Source organism: Acomys russatus, chromosome 14 (genome assembly GCF_903995435.1).
Source record: "Acomys russatus chromosome 14, mAcoRus1.1, whole genome shotgun sequence".
Lineage (NCBI taxonomy): Eukaryota > Metazoa > Chordata > Mammalia > Rodentia > Muridae > Acomys > Acomys russatus.
In genome coordinates, this window is record NC_067150.1 from 16,785,439 (window position 1) to 16,802,867 (window position 17,429).

Below are 17,429 nucleotides of genomic sequence, written 5' to 3' on the forward strand. Positions count from 1 at the left end.
TTTTTTTTTTTTTTTTTTTTTTTTGAGACAGGGTTTCTCTGTGTTATCTTGGCTGTCCTGAACTTGCTTTGTAGACCAGGATTAGCCTTGAACTCATAGTGATCCACCTGCCTCTGCCTCCCAATTGCTGGGATTAAAGGCATGTGCCACCACGCCCACCTGTGCAAACATTCTTTTTTTTTTTTCTCGAGACAGAGTTTCTCTGTATAGCCTTGGCTGCACTAGACTAACTTTGTAGACCAGGCTGGCCTCGGACTCATGGTGATCTGCTTGCCTCTGCCTCCTGAGAGTGCTGGGATTAAACGCATGCGCCGCCACCGCCAGGCTTGTGCAAGCACTCTTAAATAGGGTGCCTCTGGGCCCTCCATAGACATTGGGCTCCTCCCCATAATCACCAGGCTGTCCTCCCTCCGTAAGCCCTAAGCATGCATGTGGTGCACTTACATACACGCAGGCCAAACATTCATGTGCATAAAATAAATATAATAAATGTAGGAAAAAAATTCCCCATAAAATAGAATTGGAAAGGACAGTTCCAAATTCATCTTATAAAGCTAACATTATTCTGATACCAAAACTTGGGTAAGAACATGACAAAAAACCAACAAAACAAACAAACAAAAAAACCAAACCGAAAATCTACTTGATGAGTATGGATGCAAAAATTCTTCATAAATGCACATAATTCAACAAAACATTAAACAAATCGTATAGGATGAGCAACCGTGACTTCCTTAGAGGCATGCCAGGACAGTTCAACATACGGAAGTCAATAAATGTAATACAGCACAGAAAGGTTCAGGGAGAGAAACCTCATGGCCATCTCGATAGACACAGAAAAGACCTGTAACAAAAGTTTAATATTCTTTCATGATCAAAGCCCTGAGGAAAGCAGTGGCCATACCCCAGCATAATAGCTGCGTTGGTTTGCTTTACCACATAAATTAACGTTTAGCCAATATTATACTAAATGGGGAAAAACTGTAAATATTTTTTTCTAAATAAGGAATGAAACAAGGGTGTCTACCCTTCATTCTTATTCAGTACGGTGCTTGAAATCTTAGCTAGGCTAAGGAAAGGAATAAAACAAACAGGAAACCACCACACTCAGGCAGAGACACCAGAACACCCAAGCAGAAGAGGGCGTGGCCTATGGCAGCATTCCGCCCCCTGCAGAGGCGGGACTTCCGCTAACGCTACCGTGAGAGACAGGCCTGCCCAAGTGGTTCAGAGGCGACCCCGCCTTGCCCCCATTCTAGTCCGCAAGGACGACCCGGGAATCTCCCCTCTCCTCCCAGCTCGCGCTAGGCCGCCGGGACTACAATACCCAAAAGGCTCCGCGGCCCCGCGTCTGACTTGCGCAGTAGCCTCCGTTGTAAAATGCTATGACAACAGGGCGAAGGCGGCTTTGATTTAGGCTGGAGTGGGGAGGTATCTTCCTCAGGCAGTTGGCTTGCAGCCTCACCCCTCTTACAGTCTACTTGGTGGTTTCATCCTCGGTGTGAGCATCCGGATTTGGAGTTTTTCTCTCGTGCCTTGTGGCTTCCGAGGGATCCATGTCATTTTCCCTCCTTGTCTCCGGGGGATGACAAGGGGGTGGTGGTGGTGGTGCAGGAGATCTTGGAGGGACTCAGTTCAACTCTGTGGAGCTGGTGTTGCTGCTTGGCGGGATTCTGTCTGCCTGGGGACGTGGAAAACTTCGAACACAAGACCAAGAGGTACTAGTGAAATGTTGCTTTTCCCTGCACGGCTCCATCAGAGCATCCTCGTCAGGAGTTCTGAAAAGGGCAGTCTGTGCATAGTGGGTTCGTAGAAACGGGAGGCAAAGCCCACTTGTTGGCATCAGGTAAGAAATATTCCAGGAGTTAAGCTTAGGGTGCACGAATGCATTGGCTATGTTTGGTCAACAAGACTAATCCTCGGATTCCGTGTAATGGTTTGGGAGACGTAGGATGCTCCGTTTTCTAGGAAGGAGACTTGCATTCAAAGAAACCACTCACACGGCGTGTGTAGATCCTATGAACGCCTTTGAAGAAGGGGTGATTCCTAAGGACTCCATGTGATAGTCACATGGAAAAGAGCATCTTTCTTCTGTGACATTTCAACAGGTCTTGTGAGCCTAGAGCGTCAAAGCAGTTCTAAGCCTGTGACTGAAGAGGGAGCCTGTTGATGCGCCCCAGAGCTGCCTGCAATAGGATTAATGCTTATCCTGTCTCTTTTCTTTGCAGACCACAGCAGTTTAGATGGATTAAGCTGATTTTATCAGCAGCTCCTCCCAATTGGCTTCAATTTTCTGGATAAACATAGATTATATTTTGGTATCTCACATTGTCTTTAAGTATCAAATCGTGTCTTATGTATACACCAACATACATCTTACTTTGTACACACAATTTGAAAGACACTGGAGGGAAAGTAGGGGTTTCTCTTTTCTTTCTTCCTTTTTTTTTTTTTTTTTCTTTTTTCATTCTTAAAAATTTTTCTGACATGGCTCAAGCTGGCCTGGAGCTTACTTTGTAGCCTAGGCCATATTTGAACTTATGCCCTTCCCTCAGGCTCCTGAGTGTAGTTATTACAGGTGTGTGCCACCGTGTAATGTATCAATGTCTGCTAGCATTCAGGAAGAAAGATTAACTTATTAGCAATATTTGATGAAGATAATGGCTGAGATTTGGTTTTTTGGTGATGGATTGGACTGTTATAAGAATTAAAAACAAGAAACCTTATTTTGTTTGTTTGTTTGTTTTTGAAACAGGGTTTCTCTGTGCAACCCTGACTATCCTGGAACTCCCTTTGTAGACAAGGCTGGCCTTGAACTCACAGAGATCCGCCTGCCTCTGCCTTCCGAGTGCTGGGAAGAAACCTTAGTTTGAAAATCATTTACAAGTTATTTGTAAGAGTTTAGGGTTATTTATTTATTTATTATTATTATGTGTAATAGTTGTGGTTAAAGTATACCTGCCACTTAATGTTTATGATATAGTTTTAAACAAATTATGGCATTTTTATTTATTAATTTTTTAAACTTTTATTGAATATCTATGATTTACATGTTATGCACCAAAATCCTTCACCTTCCTCCCAGTAAAATAAAAGAAACAGACAAACAAAAAATCTTGTCACAGGAGCTGTAGTGTATCACGCAGTAGAGCCTTTGTCCACATATGTTTACTTTCAAATGTTCATTGCTATGAGTCATGGGGCTGATTTGAGGCCTGCACTATCATTACTGGATCCTCACTGGGACTGCTGTTGGATATCCCATTGTAGCCGTGTGTCAAGGAGATTCTTAATCTTTGAGTCTGCAGGTCTGGCTCCTTCATGTGTTCCAGCAGGTCATACATGGGGTTAGGGTGAGGTCCACTCAGAGCCCTGGATCAGGGCCCGCTCCCTTGTCTTCAGGGTAGGACCAGGTCACTCACTCCCTAACATCAGGGCAGGACCCGCTTTCCCGCTCCCTTGTCTTCAAGGCAGGGCTGGCTCTCCTGCTCCCATGTCATCATGGTGGGGCTGGCTCTCCTGCTCCCGTGTCCTCAGGGCAGGCTATATATTAATTTTTGATGCATGTATGTGTGTGGGCAAGAGTACCACAGTGAAGGTGTGGAAGTCAGAGCACAATTTGCAAGAGTCAGTTCTTTTCTTCCACCCTGTGGGTTCTGTCAGGCTTGGCAGCAAGCATCTTTATTTGCTGAGCCATTTTACTGTCCCAGGAGTGTAGCTTCTTAATGAAAATGTTCTTTGCGGTACTGTAAAGTTTTATACCTTTTAAGGTATATAGGAAGTTCTCACTTCTTAGTGTGCACGTGTTGTATATGTGTGTGTGTGTGCATGTTGCATTGGTGTCACAGCATGTGTGTAGAGTACACCTTAGGGAGTTGGTTTACTCCTTCCACCATGTGGGGACTGACCTGAAGTTGTCGGTCTTGGTGGCAGGTGCCTTTCCCTACTGAGCTATCCCTACAGCCTGATTAAAACAGAGTTCTTGTAAAATGTTTAAACATGGCCTGAAGGTTTCCTTTCATGATGAGCGGACAGAGTAGTCTTGAAAACTATATTTTTGGTTTTCACCTTTTGTGTTAAGAAAAGCCAGTGATGCTGGGCCTAGTGGCTCACGCCTTTAATCCCAGCACTTGGGAGGAAGAGGCAGGTGGATCACTGTGAGTTCGAGGCCAGCCTGGTCTACAAAGCGAGTCCAGGACAGCCAAGGCTACACAGAGAAACCTTGTCTCAACCCCCCACCCCCCCAAAAAAAAGAAAGAAAGAAAAACCAATGATGGCTGATGAGATGGCTCAGCAGATAAAGGCACCTTGCTGCTAAGTGTGATGACCTGAGTTCCCTGGGGACCCACATGGTGGAAAGAGAGAACCAACTTTCACAAATTGTCCTCTGACCTCGACAGGTGTGCCATAGCATAGTCTTCCCCTCCGCTGCCATAATGTAATAAAATGTCCTTTAAGAAGAAAAGCCAGTGATATTATGGGCGAGGTGGAACATTCTTGTAATCTCAGCCTTGAGAAGACCCTGAACACTGAGATCACAGTCAGCCTGCTCACTTAGCAAGTTCCAGGCCAGCTCGGGCAACATAGGAGACTCTGTCTCAAAACTCAAAAACTAAGTAAAAAACCCAAAAGACATGAAAGCCCTGTACTGCCATGTGTTTTCTTCAGTTTCCCAGACATTAAATTGCACAGCAGTAGCAGGGACTAAAACAAGGGTCTGGAGCCCAGGCAGTGCACAGGCAGAAGCAAGCTTCCGTCATTAGATATGGGATTTAACTGAAATCCTACGGCTTCTTGGGGAGTGTCCTACACCATGATGGGACGAGGCAGCTCCCCACATTCTTGGGTGGTTTGTCTTTCTTCCTGAATGCTTTTCTTTCTCAACTCTAGTGCTTCAAGCCTGCATTTAAATCTCTTATTAAATCCCAACTCTGCTTCGAAAGCAAGACCACAGCAGGATGTGAGGACTGGCTGATTAATGGATACTTTTGGCTGTTTTAGCTCTTTGATGAGGAGAATGCAATTTCCTCCCAAGTTTTGGAATGGCAGCCAGAGGTCCTAAGAGGAAGAAGAGGAAGGGGAAGCTGTGGGGACAAATCCTCACTCAGGCCATCAGGCAGGAGCATCTGTCATCCTCAGCTCGGCTTGCTTCAAAATTTGAAACTTTAGAGCCACACGTGGGCTGTCCCACGCCTACCTCCTCTGACAAGTTCTAGTTAAAGCTCAGATACCCTAAACATGTTGCATTTAATTACACTCAGGCCATGTGTATAAGATGCATATGAAATAGAAGTGAATTTAACATTTTTAGTTGGCTCTTCTCTAAGGCATCACATACGCAAATATTCTAAAATCTGAAATCCAAAATGGTTGGCCCTAGGCATGCTGGGTCGTTGATATATACTGTACAGGAAGACAGAATTTCTGGTACTGTAGGGCGCAGCTCAGTGACCTGGGGTGTCATTTGAAGGGGGCCAGGAGTCTGCACTCTTTTTTTTTTTTTAAAGATTTATTTATTTATTGCTATGTATACAGTGCTCTATATGCATGTACACCTGCAGGCCAGAAGAGGAAATTATGTCACATTATAGATGGCTGTGAGCCACCATGTGTTGCTGGGAATTGAACTCAGGACCTCTGGAAGAGCAGTCAGTGCTCTCAACTACTGAACCATCTCTCCAGCCCTGCATTTCTAATAGCTCCTGGGTACCAGCACCTTGAGTCTCAAGACATTACATGATTTTTGAGAAGGTGACTAACAGAGTTGTGGATGACTGATGAGAAGTTGGCTAGTCAGAGAAACAAGGAGCACTCAGCTTTGTCTGTCAGTAGAGACACATCTTCATTTTATGTTAGAAACCTGTAGGAAATTAGTGTTTATAGTTAATGTTGGAAAGTTAGGTTTCTTTGTTATTAAAAAAAAGTGTGGGGCTAGAGAGATGGCTCAGAGGTTAAGAGCTCTGGCTGCTCTTCCAAAGGTCCTGAGTTCAATTCCCAGCAACCACATGGTGGCTCATAACCATCTGTAATGTGATCTGGTGCCCACTTCTGCAGGCAGAACACTGTATACATAATAAATAAATCTTAAAAAAAAAAGTGTGTGTGTGTGTGTGTGTGTGTGTCTCCTCACCTTCCACCTTGTCTGATGGAGGGTCTCTCCTTGCTACATATGCCAGGCTAGCGGACCTGCAAACCTCTGGGAGTTTTCTCCTTTATCCCCATGCCATCTTGCTCTGTGTAGGAGTGCTGACTTATAGATAGGAACTGTCACACCTGGTTTTATGTGGCTCTGGGGGTTTGAACTCAGGTCCTCAGGCTTGTGGGACAGGTGATTTACTGCTTGGATGGGAAGCACTATTGCATGTTTTGGTTTTGTCTGTTTTTTGAGACAGGGTTTCACTATGTAACTCAGGCTGGCCTGGAAATCACTTTGTAGCCCAGGTTGGCCTTGAACTCACAGGGGTCAGTCTGCTTCTACCTTCCAAGTGTTGGGACTAAAGGCTTATGCCACTACACCCAGGTTATTGTGGTTTTTTATTATTTTTTCTTTTTTCTTTTGTAACCTGCTGCAAAAACTTGTTCCTAACAGGCTTTATTTTATTTTTGTAGTTCAGGCTGACCTCAAACTTACAATCCTCCTGTTTCAACTTCCACCGTGCTGTTACTGCAGGTGTACACCCTGTGTTACCACTCTGAGAAAGGTTTGCAAGGGCATTTTCACACAGCAGGTATTTTCTTTGATATGGTTATATGTTTTTATAGTCAAACTGTAGCTTTGTCCCTTGTCACTTATCTAGAAATGTTGATTTGTATCTAATTCAGTGGCCCAACAGAAGACACCCCCTCCTCCCATTATTTGGGGGAGGGTTAGTATGTTTCTAGGCCCCATGAGATTTTTTTCTTCTACCTGAATGAGGTGAAGAGAATCTTCCTTGGGCTGTTGAGCAGTCCTTTCTTTCCCATCTTCTCTTAGTCTTTCTTACACTGAGCAGCCCCCACCCCACCCCTCTTAGTCGGTCTTAGTCGGCTTCCAGAGACTATAGCAGCATACCTGAGACAGTTAATTAAAACCAAAACAAAACGGTTGATTCAGCAGTTGCAGTTCCCAGTCATCTGTTGCTGTGGATTTGTGCTGAGATACATGCTGTGGTTACACACAGGAGAACAAAGGGGTTCATATTTACAGGGCCAGGAAGCAAAGGTCAAGTAGGCAAGGCATACATAGCCCCTTTAGGGGGCTCCCCACTGATCTCATGACCTCCAGTTAGGTCTCTCCCATACCCCCCCACCCCCGAGACAAAAGGACCTTAGTGAAGCCATGGTGATAGGAGGGGGCTGGGCATACTGTGCCTGTAGTCGCAGGGCAGAGTCAGGCTGGTGCTTTGGCCTTTATGAGTCCAGGACCCAAGCCCATAGGATTGCAGTTGCCCACATTTAAGGCAGATCTTTTCACCTCAGCATACCCTGGAGACCCCTTCACAGATACGCTCAGAGGCTTCCATGGTGATCGAAAGCCTAGGCTGACAACGTTAACCAGCTGACTGGGTTTTGATTTTTGTCTGGCAGTTCTGGAACTGAACCTAGGACTTTGGGCACACCAGGCTTTAAGAGCTCAACCACTAAGTTCTATCTCCAGCCCCTTAAGCACTTTTAATATAGGGAGAGAGTTTCACCAAGCTGCCCAGGCTTGTCTGTGGAACATTTTCTTAGTTGTTGATTGACATAGAAAGGCTCTTCCCACTGTAGGTGGTGCCATGCCTGGGCAGGTGGGCCTGGGTTGGAGGAGAAAAGTAGGTGTGTAAGCTAGGGGAAGGCCACCAGTAAAGTAAGCAGTGTTCCGTGGTGTCTCTGCTTCAGCTTCTGCCTCCAGGTTCCTACCCTGAGTTCCTGCCTTGGCTTCGTGACCTCTAAGTCAGATGAACCCTCTTCTGTCTGGGCTGAGGGTGTCTTTTCTGTTCAGCTCACTTTCTGGAAATCCCCTCAGAGATGTGCCCACACTGGATCTCTTAGGTGGTCCCAAATTCAGTGAGGTCGATAGGGTGATTATCACATTGCCTCTGGGTTGCATGGTTGGTATGTGCTGGTGTAGGAATCCAGACTTACACAACCTGTCCGCAATGTGTGTGCAAGGTGTTCTGCATTCCAGACAGCTTCTTGGTTTATTTTGGATGGAAGAAAATGGCCTTGGTTTAGTGCATGTGTATTTAAAAAGTGCAGTTGGTCCTTGTCATTTTCTGACTCCATATTTGCAAATTTGCCACTTGCTGAAAGTTAGTTATAATCTCAAAGTCAGTGCTACCAGTGCTTCTGTGGCCATCTGTGTTCCCCACCAGAGCCGTGGGAAAGTTCATCTATGGGATCCCAGCAGAGGTCAGGGTCACTTTTTGCCCCTTTCAGTTCTTACGCCATCAGCAAGAGTCTCCTTATGATCTATTTGATGCCACAGTTTCGATATGTATTCACTTATGGATTTCTTATGTATTTGTTGCGTGCATGCGGAGGTCAAGGTCAGCTTGAGAGAGTCTGTTCTCTACTTCCATTCTGAGTCCCTGGGATCAAACTTTGGTCGTCAGGCTTGGTGGCCAGCCCCGCTGAGCCATCTTACCAGCTCGGCAGTCCCTGTTCATATGTAAGCAGTGTAGTGGTGGTATGTGCTCTTAATCTCAGGACTCAGGAGGCTGAGGCAGGGGATTGAATGTTCAAAGCCAGCCTGAGCTACACCATGAGATCATGTGTCAAAAACCAAACCAAACCAAGACAAAGCAACAACAACATCAGTAAATGCTGAAGTGCTGACTAGTGTCCCTAGGTTCAGGAAAGCTGTGAGGAAAATACACATGATAAGAAACGTTTTGTTGGGCTAGAGAGATGCCTCAGAGGGTAAGGGCAATGGCTACTCTTCCAAAGGTCCTGAGTTCAATTCCCAGCAACTATATGGTGGCTCACAACCATCTATAATGAAATCTGGTGCCTCTTCTGTTGTGTAAGTGTTAAATAAATAAATCTAAAATAAACAAAAAACAAAAATAAAACCCAAAACACCATTTTGTTCAAGCTTACAGAGTTCCAGTGCTCTTGACCATGACTTCAGTGGTTATGAGTCAACAGTCCAGTCACCAAGGTGTCTTTTTTTTGTTTTTTGTTTTTATTTTCGAGACAGGGTTTCTCTGTGTAGCCTTGGCTGTCCTAGACTCACTTTGTAGAAGAGGCTGGCTTTGAACTTATAGAGATCCTCCTGCTTCTGCCTCCCTGAGTGCTGGGATTACAGGTGTGTGTCACCACACCCGGCTCTGATATTGTAAATTTCGAATGTGGAATGTGTTTACAGATGTGTCCTGCACTTAGCCTGCTGTTCCTGTTTTGATTTTGTTGTTGTTGTGTCTCTTCCCTGCTTGCCTAAGGCTAGGCTGCCTCGGGCCCGTGGACAGTTAAAAGTGAGGCATCCTTGGCCTTTAAGGCATTGTACAAACTGGAGGGTGCAGCGTGCCACATACTGACGTGAAAAAGCCTCTGTGTATGTGTGTGTGTGTGTCTGTGTATTTTAAATAAAAAATTTCAAAGAATTAAACAATAGTAATCAGCCATCTGTGTTTCCTTTTTTGGTGTACTGTTCATTTCATTAGCGTATTTGTTGGCTGTCAGCTTTTTTCCTGGATGTCTAATGCTCATAGTTCTCTGTAAATTCTGTATGTTAGTCCTAGGGTGAAACATAGCTGGGAAAGATTTTCTCTCATTCTGTGGGCTGTGTGCTCTGCTGTTACTTTCCTCGCTGTGCATTAACTTTATATTTGATGTAGTCCCGTTGATCACCAGGCTGGTCCCTGTGCTGGTGGTATTCCATTCAGAAAGTTCTTGCCTACTCCAGTGTCAATTTTTCATCACACACACACACACACACACACACACACACACACACACACACACACGTTTTTGGTTTTTTTTTTTTTTTTTTTTTTCATTTTAATTCAGTCCCAGCACTCAGGAGACAGGCATGCAGACCCCTGAGAGTCTGGGCCGTGCTTTTCAGGCAGTCCCATTGAGTCGGTGCGCTGAGGGGACAGCAGTGGACTTGAGTCATGGCAGTTCAGTTCAGAGGCAGCCTTACCGGGAGAATTTTACAGAGAATGGTTGAAGATAGAACGAGACAGAGAATGAGAAGGAGCCAGAAGATTAGAACAGATTGTCAAAGTTAGTATACGGCTGAGCAGGGCAATTCAGTGAGAAACTGAGATAAATTGGAGTTCAGAAAGAACTAGAAAGGGTGAGTTTATTCAGCAGTAAGCCTCAGAGGCTGAAAACATTATAGGCCTAGGTTAGATTGTACAGAGGCTAGAAGCTTGCAGGACTAGGTCTAGGTTAGCAGACGGAGGCAGTAGGCCTCTGAGAAGACAATAAGAGATAGATGCTTCATATAATGCACATACTTAAAACCCCTCACAAAACACAAATGTAGTAATCAGAACAAACAAAAGATCAGTAAGACAAAAAATGCCCAAGCAAAGCAAAATGAGACCAGAAAAAAAAATCTAAAAATATCATCAAGTTAAGTTTGGGTTGGCCAACTACTCCTGGGCGTGAGGCCTGCCCTGAGGTGTGGTTGATCTAATGACTACATTGGCGAAAACCGATGTTTCCTTTGCAACTTTCGGATGGCTTCTTGGTTAGGGGGTGAGAGCCTGTGTTTACTTCTCCCTCTCAATGCCAGGGCCCAACCTGTGAAGGTCTTGTGCTTGCTGCCACAAGCTCGGTGAGCTCATGTGGCTCTTACACTCTTTCTGCCTCTTCTTTCCTCTAGCTCCCTGAGCCCCGAGGGAGGGGTTTGCTGACCGAGCTATCCCTGTGTCTTGAAAACCATTCTTTCTGTTCTGTTATAGCACTTTCAGCATTTCAGCTTTAAACTAAGGTCTTTGATATATTTTGAATTGATTTTTTGTGCAAGGTGAAAGATACAGATCTAATTTAATTCTCTGCAGGCTACCCAGGTTTTTTTTTTTTTTTTTTCTTCAAGACAGGCTTTCTCTGTGTAGCCTTGGCTGTCCTGGACTCACTTTGTAGACCAAGCTGGCCTCGAACTCACAGAGATCCGCCTGCCTCTACCTCCCGAGTGCTGGGATTCCAGTGTTCACCACCACACCCAGCTACGATGCCCAGTTTTGCCAACACCATGTGCTGAGCAAGCTCTCTTCTCTCTGCTGCATGTTTTGTTTCCTGTGTGAAGAGCTAGGAGGCTGCGCTGTGCTGATTCGTGTCCGAGTCCTCTGTTCTGTTCCAGTGCTCTACCTGCCTGTTTTCATAGCAGCAGATGGCTGCCGTTAGTTACCACTGTGTGTCAGTGAGGTTGGCTTCTGTCACACTTCCAGTTTTGTTCTTATCACTGAGATTGCTTTCGCTATTTGTGGTCTTATCTGAATACTTGACTGTTTTTTTTCCCTACATCTATGCAATATAATGTTGGAATTCTGATAAATTTTGCCTAAGTCTGTAGCTGACTTTTGGTGGTATATCCACTTTTGTAATATTCACTCTGCTAATTCAAGAGCATAGAAGATCTTTCCATCATCTAGCGTCTTTGATTTCCTTCTTCACAGTCTTGACGTTTCAATTTGTTTGTTAGTTGTACTCATGGGTACTTAATATTTAAAGTAATTTATCTTCTTACTATTATTTTTAAATTATGTGCGTATATCTGTATGTGGGTTTATGCACCCGAGTACAGTACCACTGCAGGCCAGGAAAGGATATCAGATCTCCAGGACCCAGCGTCACAGGCAGTGGCGAGCCTCTCAGTGTGAGTGCTGGGCATCAGCGTGGGGCCGTCTGGAAGAACAGTGATCATTCTTGACTGCTGAGCCAGATCTCCGTGGCCCATAGGGACTTGACATTTTTTGGGAGTTATTATGAATAAAGTAGTTTTCCTAATTTCTTTCTGATGAATATGAAGGATATTATTATTATTATTTTAATATTTATTTATTTATTATGTATACAGTATTTTGTATCAGAAGAGGACACCAGATCTCATTATACATGGTTGTGAGCCATCATGTGGTTGCTGGAATTAAACTCAGGACCTTTGGAAGAGCAGATAGTGCTCTTAACCTCTGAGCCATCTCTTTAGCCCCATATTATTATTTTTTAATACTGATTTTGTATCTTGTAGGTTTACTATAAGTGTTTTTATAGCTAATAATTCTGTAGTAGATCTCATAGGGTCTTGTAACAATAGAATCATATTGTCTGCAAGTGGGATAATTTGACCTCTTACTTTCCTTAAAGAGCAGATTTGTTGTAAGCAAATGTTTTCTCTTTAGGGTGAAGGGAAATGTCCTTATTTAAAGCCCGTGACTGGTGGTCTACTGTGCTAGGAGAAAAGGAAGAATTTGACCAAGGCTGCTTGTGCTTGGCTGATGTTGACAATAGTGGGAATGGACAAGGTAAGGGAGCTGTGGCTTTACTTTTGTTTTCCCAGTGTTGGGGATTGAACTCAGTGTCTGACATGTGCCAAGGGGATTTTCTGATATTGGGCTATTGTCTGCACCTTCCCACTGGAGCAAATCACTAAAGAGAGTAAATAAAAATGACTTGGTTTTAAAAACATGAATTTAAGAGAACATGATTGAGCTGGTCGTGGTGACCCATACCTTTAAACCCAGCACTTGGGAGGCAGAGGCAGACAGATTGCTGTGAGTTCGAGGCCAGCCTGGTCTACAAAGTGAGTCCAGAACAGCTAAGGCTACACAGAGAAACCTTGTTTCAAAACACACACACACACACACACACACACACACACACACACAGAGAGAGAGAGAGAGAGAAAGAGAGAGAGAGAGAATGATCAACTGTCATAATTATAACCAAGTTTGAATGTGCCTTCCTCCCCCTTCCCCTTCCTCCTTTCTATTATTATTATTTTACTTATATAAACAAGGCCATCACTCCTAATTCTTTCGAGTAGTGCCACTCACTATTCAAACCTATGAGCCTATGGAGACCATTGTCATTCAAACTACCACAGCCTGGTAGAGAAGAATCCTAGGACAATTGATATTAGGGCTGGAGAGATGACTCAGTGGTTAAGAGCAAACAGCTCTTTTGCAGAGTGCAGGGTTCAATTCCCAGCACCCATATGGCAGCTCACAACTGTCTGTAACTCCAGTTCTAAGGATCTGATATCCTCATACCAATGCACAAAATAAAATTAAATAAATTATTTTTTAAAAACACACACTCTTTTTTTTTTTTAAAGATTTATTATTTATACAGTATTCTGCCACATGTGTGCCTGCCCACCACAAGAAGGCACCAGATCTTAATACAGATGGTTATGAGCCACCATGTGGTTGCTGGGAATTGAACTTGGGATCTTTGGAAGAACAGATGGTGCTCTTAACCTCTGAGCCATCTCTCCAGCCCAAAACACACACTCTTTTTACTTCCTTGACCTTTAGTGGTGCAGAGCTGGTTTTTAAGAAGGTATATATTACTCCGTAAGCGCACTTTAACCACGTCACCTATGAATGGAGTGACTTTTGTGTTGGCAGCAAGGTTAGAGCCTTTTAACATTTTTGACTTTTTTAGCCCCAACGGTATTTGCTAATGTTTGCTTCTTACTCTTTTACAAATCTGTTGGCAGATAAAATCATCGTGGGCAGCTTCATGGGCTACCTGAGAATCTTCAGTCCCCATTCTGTGAAGACTGGAGACAGGTCTCAGGCAGAGGACTTGCTTCTGGAAGTGCATCTGCGGGACCCAGTGCTGCAAGTGGAAGTTGGCAAGTTTGTCTCGTGAGTGTGGCAGTTTCCCTCTTGGGGATTGTACCTGTACCTTATAGTGACACTTTTATGGATTTAAAAACCTTCCATGGAGTATGTCATACAGGCAAACCTTATGTTCTAAACAGTTTTTATGTAGAAACGTGTACATTCAGGATGAGCTAACTTAGGGTTTTATTTATCTGTGTGTGTATGTGCAGGCGCACTCTCTCTGCCTTTTCCTTTGAGAGTTGAACATGAACCTGGGCCTGCAGTTTCTTGGGTAGAGTACTCAGAAAGCCCAGGACTCCTCCTTTTTCAGCCTCACTGGAGCTGGGGTTACAGGCGTGTCCGGATGCTTCCCTGGTTCTGTGGCTGCTGGGATCCGAACAGTCGGCAAGCTCACTGTAATACTGAGAGCGCCTTATAGTGATGGACTTGAGATATTAGACATACCAGCACCATGACAAAGAGATAGGATGATAGACAAAGCCAAATAAAGAAAAAGCAAGTATTTATTAAAGAACACTTACTTCTCTGTTTAATTAGTTTACAAAGTTTCACATAACTATTACTTTTCCTCATAGTTTTGCAATTTAAAATGAATTACCTATTTAAAGTAGAAAGGCCCTGTCCTGAAAGAAATCTGTTTCAAAGTGCCTTCTTTGTTTCTTTCTTCTTTTATCCCCCTCCTTATCCTGTATCTCTTCCTCCCTCCCTCCCTCCCTCCCTCCCTCCCCCACCCCTCTCTCTTCCTGCTTTCCTTTTCTTTTTTCTTACATGGCAGGCTCTTACTATGTGCCCACCTGGAATTTGTCATATAGTTCAATTTGACCTCAAATACGTGTCTCTCCTGCTTTAGCTTCCTGTTATGGGTGGATTTTCTTAAAATGCAAAGTATGTTTTTCCTTCCTCTTCCCTCCCCACCCCGCTTCCCCTTCCTTTCTTTGTCAGTTTTATTTTTTTGATGTAGTTCAAGATGGAGTTGGCTTATAGCTTGCAATCCTCCTGCCTCAGCCCCTACAGTGCTGGGATTATAGGTGTGTGTCACCAGGCCCAGTGCTATGGGCGTCTTCTGGGGAGGCTGTGGGATTTTTAGAGGTAGAGCTTTGCAGGAGGAAGTGTCACTTGGGGTGGGCTTTGAGAGGTCATAGCCTCACCCCACTTTTACTTCTCTCCACTTCCTGTGTGTGGCAGAGATGTGGGCTCAGCTCCCTGCTCTTGCAGCCATGCTTTCCCTGCCAGCCTCTTGGAACTGTTCCCCCAAATCGACTTCCTTAAGTTGCTTTTGGTCAAAACAGTTTGTCACAGCAACAGAAAAGTAGCCAACACATTCAGTAAACCTGTGTTTCTTGGTCTTTAAATACTGTGAGATGGCTGTGGGATGGTGACGCATGCCTGTAATCCCAGCACAGGAAGGGTTGAGGCGGGGCAACATGGAGGTACTGTTAGCCCAGATCGCTAGATCCCCAAAGACCACCAGGAGTCTGAAGCCATATGCAAAAGCAAGAAGCCTTTATTCAAGCTCAAGCTCAGACCCTTGAACCTCACCAATGCAGCAGATCAGTAGCAAGAGCCCTGAGCAATGCATTGCTAGGTAAAGTGTTTATTGTGGTTACAGCAAGGAACACGGGTTTCCAGTTTGGCAGTTGCAAGGTCATGTCTCAAAAACTCTAAACAAAGAAAATGCCAAAGTTCAAAAAAGTATTATGACCAGAAATGAGACCAATGAGGAAGAGATGATAACAGGTCAAGGAAGAGTCACCAGAGCACCTTACACACATCCTGGAAACAACAACGAAGCCCGCGGTTCTGTGCAATCACTACACGCTGTTTTACAAAAGCACTTCCAAAAAGCCACTCATCCAGCTTGAGTCCCATGTCCTAACCTGAAAGTCCCCTACCCGTGGTCTAACTTGCATGTTACTGGAAAGTGCTGTGTGAGCTGCCAAGCAAGGGTGTAATCACTAGACCTACCTGCTGTGACATCTACGAACTACAGCTCTGACCAGTGAGGAGAATATTCCTAAAGGTTCAATCATGGCTTTCCTATCTTGGCGGAAACCAGTGGCTGTCTAATTGGAGGGAAGTAATGACTGGTGCTAGAAACTCTTTTCTGGTGATATGCTTCTTCTCCTTCTCCTTCTCCTTCTCCTTCTCCTTCTCCTTCTTCTTCTTTTTCTTTTTCCTTTTTATTTTTCCAAGATAGAATTTCTCTGTGTAGTCTTGGCTGTCCTGGACTCACTCTGTAGTCCAGGCTGGCCTTGAACTCACAGTGATCTGCCTGTCTCTGCCTCCCAAGTGCTGGGATTAAAGGCATGCGCCACCACCACCTGGTGATATGCTTCATTTTGTTGGAGACATGTATCATGAATGTATTTGGCCAATGTGTAAGGTAGGACTTTGATGGCTTGCAGGGTATGGGTACAGGCGTATAACCTTAGAAGGCAGGAGAATCCTAAATTCAAGGTCATCCTCAGGTACATATTGAGTCTTGAGGGCAGCCTGGACTACATGATACCCTGTTTCAGCCAATATCTCCCCACCCACGAACAACAAAACAAAGTACCCAAAACCCAACAATAACAGAATATCAACACAACCAAGCTTTTTATGGATGGTGACTGAGTCAGGGAGTTACTGTCATTTAGGAGGTTGGTAAACTTCGATTCCATCCAAATGCAGATTGTGGTTAGGTGGTCTCTAATACATCTTAGACAAGTAGAGCTATGAAATAGGATGACCAGCGGATTCTTGTCTCTCAGACGCATTTTCACCTTTCCGTTTTCTTCTTACTTACTATAATAAGAAAGTGGAGACAGTTTCACTGTGTACATCCCTCTGCCTCCAGCCTAGTGATGGTGGTCCTGCCTCAGCCTCCTGGGTGCTGGGTTTACAGGTGTGTGTCATTAACTTTATAGTTTAAAGTAATTCTCAATATGACATTTAACATGTGCTATTTGAGAATTTCATTCATGTATACAGTGTATTTAGCTCATGTTCACTCTCTTGCCGCCCTCTAACTCCCTCTGAATTAATCCCCCCTTCTTTTATTTTTTTTTTCTTTTGATATCCCAACTAATACTGAGGATAATTAGACCTGCTGGCCCATGTGTGGGTATAGGGCCCTCAACTGTAGCGCGAGCAACTTCTCAGTGGCTGTACCTCAAAGGAAAAGGCTTTCCTTCTCCCAGCAGCCATCAACTGCAAATAGCTCTGAGCTCAGGTGGGGGGGCCCTGTGAACCCCTCCCTATTCATTCTAGAATTGATTGGTTTGGTCCTGGGCAGGTGACCACAGCTCCATGTGTGCAGCAGTCAGGTCACACCTGGGAGGCAGCGGTTCATGGCACTCCGCCCCATCCTGTGGCTCTCATGCTTTCTTCTGTTCTTTGCATCGTGTTCCCTGAGCAACATACATGTGTTGGAAGTTGGTCTGGTTGCTGCCCAAATGAGCAGACTCACATGCCCCACAATGTCTGTAACCTTGCCTAAAACTTTGTTCCTGTTTGACCAATAAAAAGCCAACACACACACACACACACACACACACACACACACACACACACAGAAGCCAGCACATCTGGGCAGGACATGTGGGATAGGCATGGCTAAGGTTAAGGTTCTTGTGCTTTTGGGGTAAAGATGGAAGAGATAAAGGGAGCCGAGTCAGGAGGAGA

At 44.5% G+C, this 17,429-nt stretch overlaps 2 protein-coding genes across 6 annotated transcripts in view; both read left to right on the plus strand.

Moving 5' to 3' along the window:
* Prkcsh (protein kinase C substrate 80K-H) overlaps window positions 1-17,429 on the plus strand; it is an 827,425-nt gene that overhangs the window by 411,414 nt on the left and 398,582 nt on the right. The gene's annotated exons all lie outside the window — the stretch shown is intronic.
* Window positions 12,287-17,429, plus strand: part of Bbs9 (Bardet-Biedl syndrome 9) — a 388,213-nt gene continuing 383,070 nt past the window's right edge. For 2 of the 4 annotated variants that reach the window (XM_051156062.1, XM_051156064.1), the window contains exons 1-2: window positions 12,288-12,434; window positions 13,634-13,784. In XM_051156062.1, the coding sequence (XP_051012019.1) occupies window positions 12,323-12,434; window positions 13,634-13,784 (263 nt within the window). In that variant the 5' untranslated portion in view covers window positions 12,288-12,322. Of the gene's footprint in view, window positions 12,435-13,633; window positions 13,785-17,429 lie in introns of those variants that run through there. The other 2 variants (XM_051156063.1, XM_051156065.1) reach the window with 2 other exon arrangements.